This window comes from Amphibalanus amphitrite, unplaced genomic scaffold, assembly GCF_019059575.1.
Source record: "Amphibalanus amphitrite isolate SeventyFive unplaced genomic scaffold, NRLGWU_Aamphi_draft 000337F_arrow, whole genome shotgun sequence".
Lineage (NCBI taxonomy): Eukaryota > Metazoa > Arthropoda > Thecostraca > Balanomorpha > Balanidae > Amphibalanus > Amphibalanus amphitrite.
The window spans coordinates 425,941-434,667 of record NW_024881832.1 but is presented as its reverse complement, the minus strand read 5'-3'; the positions used below and the strand labels follow the sequence as shown (position 1 = coordinate 434,667).

At 52.6% G+C, this 8,727-nt stretch overlaps 1 protein-coding gene across 1 annotated transcript; it reads left to right on the top strand.

Annotated features, from left to right (window-relative positions):
• The first annotated feature begins 2,394 nt into the window (after positions 1–2,394).
• On the top strand, positions 2,395–6,869 carry LOC122388862 (uncharacterized protein K02A2.6-like). Its single transcript, XM_043380343.1, has 2 exons — positions 2,395–5,255; positions 5,793–6,869. Exons 1-2 carry the CDS (start codon positions 2,550–2,552, stop codon positions 6,705–6,707), a joined length of 3,621 nt encoding a protein of 1,206 aa, XP_043236278.1. The 5' UTR covers positions 2,395–2,549; the 3' UTR covers positions 6,708–6,869.
• The last annotated feature ends 1,858 nt before the right edge of the window (positions 6,870–8,727 follow it).

Sequence of the window (8,727 nt, the reverse complement as noted above, 5' to 3'; positions counted from 1 at the left end):
CGCGACACCATTGTGACCCTTGGCCGCATGGCACCGGACCGCCGCGGCCGCGCCTTGTCTAAAACAGAAGCGATGTCGGCCGATGGCGTTGGCCGAATGCCCGATGAGTGGCGGAGATGGCGGCTCTGATCCTGCCCATTTTCTCGTCCGGCTGACGGCGGCGCATCGCATATTCATGGTGAAAGGACGGCCGGCGCGCTGTTGCGGATGCCGGAGGGCGTTTTTGCGCGTTTCGCCGCCACGGATAGCGGCACGTCCATCCTCCGGCCCGGAGGCTTTCAGCGCACAAATGGAGCGTAAAGAAGCTGGGAACTCCGATCAGAGAGAAACCAACGAACGCCAGCAGACCGTCAAGAAGACTGTTTTTAGCGGCACTTAAAATGGTCCTAAGGCTCCACCGGCTGTATTCGATAAGACACAAACCGTTGACAGGGCTCTACGGAGCTATTTACATTGTTTATAGTTTGGATATGCACTATTGATGCATATGATTAAGTATTGGCTGAAACATTGTATTCAGTATCATTCTGATCGTGACTTACCCCTCCACAATCTCAGATAAAATAGTACGTAAATCCATAAAGCTAAGGGCTACTTTTACTTTTGTACCAAGTTCACCTGCCTGCTTTATGTATTTTAGTTTTGTGTAAAGAGATTTAAAGAGAGCATGCCACCTTTAGTTTTGGGTTGAGATAGCCAAACTGGGACCCCCGGTTTGCAATTACCGGGTCAACGTAGATCTAGCGATTTTTTAATCTTATACTAAAACCTTGGTAAAAGACAATTGTTGCTTCAGTGGTGTATATGCTTTGCGCGCAACATCATATCGCACTTTTATGATAACAAATTATTGCTTCCAAATGACGAGATAGGAACAGCGGAGGCCCCAAAGAATAAAAAAACTAAAAGTATGATACCTCGAAAAACGGTGAATATTTTTCGGTGACATTTGGTAGATATACCTACATTTTGAGCTTTTTTTCTGAACTACTGAAGTGAAGTACGTCACTTTTATGCCAAATCATTAACTGTTTTGAAGACCGTGGAAGGGTTCCTTAAACCCGCGACGCGTTGGGGTTTGCCGAGCCACGCACCCTGTTGGGGGGGCAATTTGCTCCCCCCCCCCTAAGATCTCGAGAACCATGCAACATAGCGACAAGCAGCAAACGGTGTTGGATAGCCCCAACAGGGAACTATCTTGTGACCCAATTTCATTGACCGAGGTCAAACCGATGACGTTACAGGTCATGTCAAAGGTCTAATTTGCACCGTTTACGGGCATTTCAAAACATGCGTTGTTAAATCGAGTAAAATGCATTTCATTGAAAATCCTCGATGGGAAATTGTTCGTCAAACAAATATTTTGTCAAACAAATATAAACAAATATTCTGAGGTCAATGATACCAGGTCAGGTCACAGAGGTCAGGTCACTGACGGTCACAATTTGAAAATATCATGTGATGCATGTTTTATGGTCCATTTTATATGCCAAATGCGATTATGCCTTTGGGGCCAGTTTAGATTATGCTCTGGTGAAAGTCAGGGTCAAGGTCAGGTCAAATCAGTTCAAATTTCAAAGTTGATATTTTGCATAAAATAGGCATCGATTCGATGCAGCTCGTCACGGGAGTTCAAGGGTGGTCTTTCTTTTGCGCCACGTGGTCTAGCATTGCTAAAAATTGAGTTAGAAAATTTGACGTCATCAATTTTGAACAGTTTTTCCCTATAACTTGGCCAAAAAAGCGATATCGCTCTAAAATTCGGTATGTAGATAGAAGAGCGCAGGCACTATCAACATTATTCCATTTTTCGAAATTCAAAAAACTTTTGGGAGTTGTGTGCGTTTTCTTAAAAAATCATCTTTTTAATTTTGGGGGTTAAAATCCCAAAATTTTGAAAATCTGAGATAGCAGATGTGTAGCGCCGCCGTTTTCTACATGACCACATAAAGAACTATGAAATTGCTTGGTAACTCTTGCTATTGTGAGTGTTCCAAGATTTCATGTTTTTTGCTCATTTTTGCTCGAACATGACCTCAGTTTGACCTGAATAACTCCTGACCTATAAAGGTGACCTAAGACTTGAATTTTTGTGTGAAGGTGCCAAATTGATGCCCGGGAAGGTAATGAAAATTTAGCGGTGCTGCGCGCCACCGTTTTCTTGCTATTCAGGAACAACCAAAGCCCCCCCCCCCCCCCAACGGGGCGAGGGTTAACGTTACCATGCACAATGTTTGCCCATGGTACTTTTTAGATAGGCACGTGTAGTGTAGTACCCCTCCCCGGGCCCCCCGCCGGCTGGCAGCGGCGGCCGGAGGCAGTCCGACCTTTAGCCGGCCGGGTCAGGTAACCGGGACGGCCGCACCGCGGCGCCGCGCCCGGGCCGGCCGGGAGACGGAGTCGGGTGCCCGCCGGCGAGCCGTCGGCAAGGGCGCGGGACACATTAGTTCTTGTATGTTCAGTCTTGAGTGCGAGTGATGAATGTGTGAGTGCAATACACTACAAGTGGCGACAAGAGGCTGAGATAAGCGGACTGCATTCAAGACGACATGTTCCAGTCACCGGCGCCACCGGAGTTCCTGTCGCGGCCGGGACAGCGTCCTGGGAGCTGGCGACAATGGTACGAGGACTTCCTGGTCTTCGCTGAGGCCAGCGGGTGGTTGGACTGGACGGACGGTCGTCGGACAGCGTTCCTGTTGACAGCAGTCGGAGCGGAGGCACGTCGACTCTACCGAGCTGCTGCTTCAGCTGACAAGCAGGAGAACATCGAACCTGGAGTAAGTGACACTGACGCCGGCGGCGCTGGTGCTGTAATTGTGTCTCAGTTCGATGCTGCTGTAGCTGTTTTCAAGAAACTGTTTGAGAGCGATTCTGATGTTCGTTCTGCTCGCTTGAAATTCCGGAAATGCACCCAAGGCCCTGATGAGTCATGCGTGATTTTCCTGGCCAACCTCCGCGAGGCAGTGGCCTGTTGCAGTTATGGTGCCCTGACTGACGACATACTGCGTGATCAGTTTATCGAGGGTTGTCGCTCTGACCAGCTTCGTGACAAGCTGATAATGATTGATGACCTATCTCTCTCCAAGCTAGAGGCTGTGGCTGAGGCCCACGACCGGGGCTTGCAGCGAAAAGCTCTACTGCACGACTCATCTGCCGGTGCGACTTCACCTTCAGCTCCTGCGGTGGAGGTGGCGTATACTGGGCAGCGGCGCAGCACGAGCCGCAGTGACTCAGCGCGTAAGCAGACGCAGCGTCAGCCTCCTGTGAAGAAGTCAGGTACGTGTCGTGCCTGTGGTCGACCGGGTCACTGGGCAAATGACAAGGAGTGCAGAGCGAGGAACCTGAAATGTTTCAAGTGTAACACTGTCGGACACTTAAGCAAGTGTTGTCCTCGTTCTAACAAGACCGGTGCTGTTGACAATGTGCAGATTTTGTCCGTGTCTGCTAAGGATGACGTATGTCCGGTCGTTCAGACAGTGTCGTGCCCGTACTATGATGCCTTCATTGAGATGAAGCGTGTCAGGATGCTGGTTGACACCGGCTCGGCGGTCAGCATCGTCCCAGCGAGGACGTACTGGCAGCTCTTCAGTCACGTCCCTCTCCGTCCTGCGGGTAAGCTCGCCCAGTGGAACGGCAGCGGCATTAAGGTGCTGGGTAAGATGTCAGCTGACGTCACAGGACCGGACCAGCTCTCCGTTCCAGCGGAACTGTACGTGGCGGTGGGTGATGTACCGATCATGGGCCGTGATCTCCAGCATCAGCTCGGAGTCACGGTGAGCCGTGGCAGTGTCGTCTGCCAGGTGAAGCAGGATCAGGTGCTGCCAGCCATCAAGGGATTCGTCCACAAGGTGCGTCTGATTCCCGGAGCTGTGCCCAGCACGCCACACCTGAGGACTCTACCGTACGCTGTGAGGCAGGAGGTCAGTGACCATCTGGAGTCCCTGGAAGCCCAAGGAGTCATCGAGAAGGTGCCCTGTGGCTCTTCGCCCTGGTTGTCTCCGATTGTCGTGGTCCGGAAGCGAGGAGGTGAGGGCCTGAGGATCTGTCTCGATCTGACGGCGGTGAACAAAGCCATTGTCGCAAACGGCTACCCCATCCCTCCGATGCAGGAAATGCTGGACAAGCTCCGAGGTGCCAAGGTGATGTCCAAGCTCGACATGAAGTCAGCCTATCATCAACTGGAGCTGCACGAGGAGTCCAGGAACCTCACTGCTTTCGTGCATGAGGGTCAGACCTGGAGGTACAAGCGGTGCTGCTTTGGGCTCAAAAGTCTTCCGCAGTGTTTCCAGAAGCTCATGGAGACTGTTCTGCAAGGCATCCCTGGTGTTCAAGTCTACCTGGATGACGTACTGGTCACAGCGCCCACCCGTGCAGAGCACGACGCGAGGCTCAGCACCGTCATGAAGCGGCTGAAGGACTACGACATCACGCTGAACAGGGACAAGTGTCTGCTAGGTGTTGTGTCGCTGGAGTTCCTGGGGTTCGTCGTGTCGGAGCGTGGGATCGAAATCTCACCAGATCGGGTCCAAGGTCTTCGAGACATGGGACAACCCCAGAACACCAAGGAGCTCCAGGCTGCACTGGGGTCCCTCGCGTTCTACAGCAAGTTCGTGCCCAACTTCAGCTCTCGGGTAGAACCTCTGCGGCAGCCGCTGAGGAAAGACGCCCCAGCCTTCCGATGGACGGAGGAGATGACAGCTGCGCTGGAGGATGTGAAGTCGGCGATCCTGAACTCGTCTGCGCTGGCACCGTTCGACCCCAGTCTGCAGACGTTCGTCACGACCGACGCCAGCGACGTTGGTCTCGGGGCCGTTCTCTCACAGATCCACCCAGATGGAGAGAGAGTGGTGGCATTCGCCTCCAGCACGCTCAGCGCAGCACAGCGCAAGTACAGCGTAACTGACAGAGAGGGCCTGGCATGCGTCTGGGCGTGTCAGAAGTGGCACAAGTACCTGTGGGGCAAGGAGTTCGTTTTGCGGACGGACCACGCTGCCCTTCGCTCTCTGCTGTCTGCTAAGGGCATCGGTCGGGCCAGTATGCGAATGTCTCGCTGGGCCGTCAAGCTGATGAACTATGCGTTTCAGGTTCAGCACATCGAGGGGAAGTTGAACCAGGCTGATGGCATCTCACGCCTTCCCGGCAGTCATGGGGTTGCAGAAGACGAGGACCAGCTGGTCGCAGCCCTGGAGGAGATGATGCCGGCGGTGAGCAGCGCTGATATCGCCGCAGCAGGCCTTGAAGATGACGAGGTCAAGGCGCTGATCTCGCAGATCCCACGGCGCTGGCCGTCGAAACTGAGGGAGGTGCCGCCTGTGCTGAAGCCCTACTTCAGGTGCAGGAACGAGTTGAGCATCGCGAAGGGTGTGGTGTTCAGAGGTGAGAGGATACTTGTTCCTTCTGCCCTCAGAACCCGCGTGGTGACAGTTGCCCACGAAAGCCATCCCGGGATAGTGCGCACGAAGCAGCGTCTGCGCGCAGTCTTCTGGTGGCCAGGGATGGACGGCGAGGTAGAGACCGCCGTCAAGAACTGTCCCACCTGCTCTGTTGCGGACAAGTCGGCCAAAACGTCCAGGACGCCTCTCATCCCGGTCTCGCTGCCTACTGCGCCGTGGGACAAGGTGGGAGTGGACTTCATCGGTCCGATGCAGGGTCCGGCAAATCAGAGGTACGGCATAGTGCTCACAGACTACTACTCGAAGTGGCCGGAGGTGGCGTTTGTATCAGAGCCAAGTACAGACGCCGTGATTGAATTCCTGACGTCAGTGGCGACCAGAGAAGGCTGGCCGAAAGAGCTGGTGAGTGATAATGGAACCCATTTCACGTCAGCACGGTTTGCATCGTTCTTGCAGGCTAACGGGATCAAACACATCAAGGTGTCCCCGTATCATCCAGCAGGTTCCGGAGCTGTGGAACGCTTCAACCGCAGTCTGAAGTCTGCCATCCAGATAGGTGAGCAGCAGAAGGCAGACAGGCGGCGGCACGTTCAGCAGTTCCTGATGGTGTACCGGGCGACGCCGCACGCCACGACGGGGCGCAGCCCGTCAGAGCTGCTGCACGGACGCCAGCTGCGGACGTCACTGGAGAACGCCGTGGTGCAGAGCAGTGACTGCAGAGGTGACGGCGCCATCCAACAGCACGTCCGGAAGAAGCAGCGAAAGATGAAGCGGTATCATGACCGAACGGCAAGGAAGCCCGACATAAAGGTAGGCGATCTCGTTCGCTATCGCCTGATGCCAAGGCCGCGCAAGGGAAAACCTCGGTTTTCCAAGCCATGTGTCGTCACCGCACAGCGTGGTCCCGTGTCGTTCGAGCTGGAGGGTGGCATCAGAGTCCATGCCGAGCGACTCTCCCCGTGTCATACATCTGTCCGCCGGCCTGACGTTCCCGGAGGAGGCGGGCGAGAACAGGCTGACGAGCCTGATCTGCTTCCTGACGACGCCGGCGGCGGCGCCGAGACTGTCGGCGTGGAGACAGCCGAGAGAAGAGAGGCTGTCGGGCCTGGCCAGCTTCCTGACGGCGCCGGAGGCGGCGCTGGGACCGTCGCAGTGGAGACAGGCGACGGCGGAGCGGCCGAAGTCGACGTAGGTGGAGACGTCTGGAACGACTCTGCCGGGAATGCCTCTAACGTCGACGTCGAGGACGCCGGAAACATGGAGGGCCCGTACCGCACGCGAGCGGGACGGGCAACGAGGCGCTGGTGGAGATGAGCGCTTCGGGGGGAAGGGAATGTAGTGTAGTACCCCTCCCCGGGCCCCCCGCCGGCTGGCAGCGGCGGCCGGAGCCAGTCCGACCTTTAGCCGGCCGGGTCAGGTAACCGGGACGGCCGCACCGCGGCGCCGCGCCCGGGCCGGCCGGGAGACGGAGTCGGGTGCCCGCCGGCGAGCCGTCGGCAAGGGCGCGGGACACATTAGTTCTTGTATGTTCAGTCTTGAGTGCGAGTGATGAATGTGTGAGTGCAATACACTACAGCACGAAAGAATATTGGTTATGCTGTATGCACGACTCTGCAAGGCTAATGTCGAATGCACATTCACATTACAGCGACATTGCCCGCATCTTGATAAGTAAAGCTGCAATAATATGAAGCAAGCAATAAGAACAAGCAATAGATACTGGTGTGCATTACAGGTGATAAGTAACAGATGCTGCACCCTTATCAGCTTCGAGACAAATATGAACAAATAGTTTTCTAGCATTGCTTGCTCCTAAGCCTCGATCCTCAATAAGATTTCACTGATAATTTGTCAGTCATTGCCTTGTCTGTGCTCAGTCACGGAAATAAATAAGTCACTTTACACATTACATAGGGTGTGTGAAAAAGTTCTCAGCAAATGAAACTCTGTGCAAGCTGGGATGTAATATTAAAGCACACATCAATTATGAGCTCACCATGGCATTATGGGCTGATCACGCAACTTACATATCTCACGGGCAGCACGTCACGCACTTCGTTTACTGCACATTGCACATTCATCATTTGAGCCGCAAATACATAATACATTGCAGCCACGCTGCAGATTTGAGAAATCAAATCTCATTTAAAAAGAACATGCCGCTTTTGACATTGTTTTAAGCTGATAAAGCAGTTTTAAAACCTGAGATAAGAAAGCCAAACGCGTATAGCCAAAATATTTCAGCTTTTCAACGCTGTGTTTCCCATAAGCTGCCATCATTTTCCTCGATTTGTGACGAAACACGATTGAAACTAATAAGTAAATCATCCGAACCTTATTGTCTTTTGGGTTGTTTCCGGTCGATTATTTCATTGTCAGAATAAATAGAAAGGTTTATGTAATTGAGTGGATGTAATTCAAAAAGTTTTAACCTTCGCCCCAGTGGGGGGGGCATATGTTACCACCCTGTCGCGTTTTTTGCGTGTGAATAAAAAACCGCGGCGCGTAGCGCCGCGCCGCTTGGGGTAGCTTTTGGTACATCAATTTTGGACAATGTGTGAAATTTTTGACCCCAGGTCATGTCAGGTCAGGTCACCAGGTCAAGTTAACTGACCAAGCCTAAAAAAGTTTGCAATCATGTCCAGCCTGCAGTGTTTGTCAGAAAGGTTTCAAACTTGGTGGATTGCATGCTGTTATGGGCGCCTACAAGTTGTATATCTCGGATTTTTTATATCCGTGACCTAAGGTCAGGTCAGTGGCGAAACCTTTCCATTACAAGTCAATGGAGAAAAATGAAAATGACTCTAGATCCGTGTGTACGCATCGGAACAGTCCAAATATTTCAGAATCGCAATGATTTAGTCCACTCGTGATGACCAAGGTGTCATTTTTGCTGATAGCCTCTAGACAGGTCATCCGAGGTCACTTGAGGCTACAAACAGTTTTTTGCCAATAACTCGCGATTGGAAAGAGATAGAACGCTGGGGATGGTCTCATTGTGTTTGCCTTGTTGAGACGCATCGACTGATATGCAACATGACCTTTTCCGGTAAGGTCATGACCTTGACCTGAGGTCAAATTTTCAACTTGACCTTTCAAGGTCAAATTATAGTTCATTCGACGCGTCTCGGCGAGAGGAACACGATTCTGGCAATAGAAATGTCGTGGCTTTTTGTAGTCGAAAGTCATTGTCGAAAAACACTTTTCGTAAAAACAGCTATTTTTGGACTTTTTGCCCTCTGGAGGCCAAACCGTTGACCTGAGGTCAATATTGATAATGACCTTTTCAAAAGAAGAGTTCAAAAGCTATCGATTGCCCCTCCCTGCGTTATTC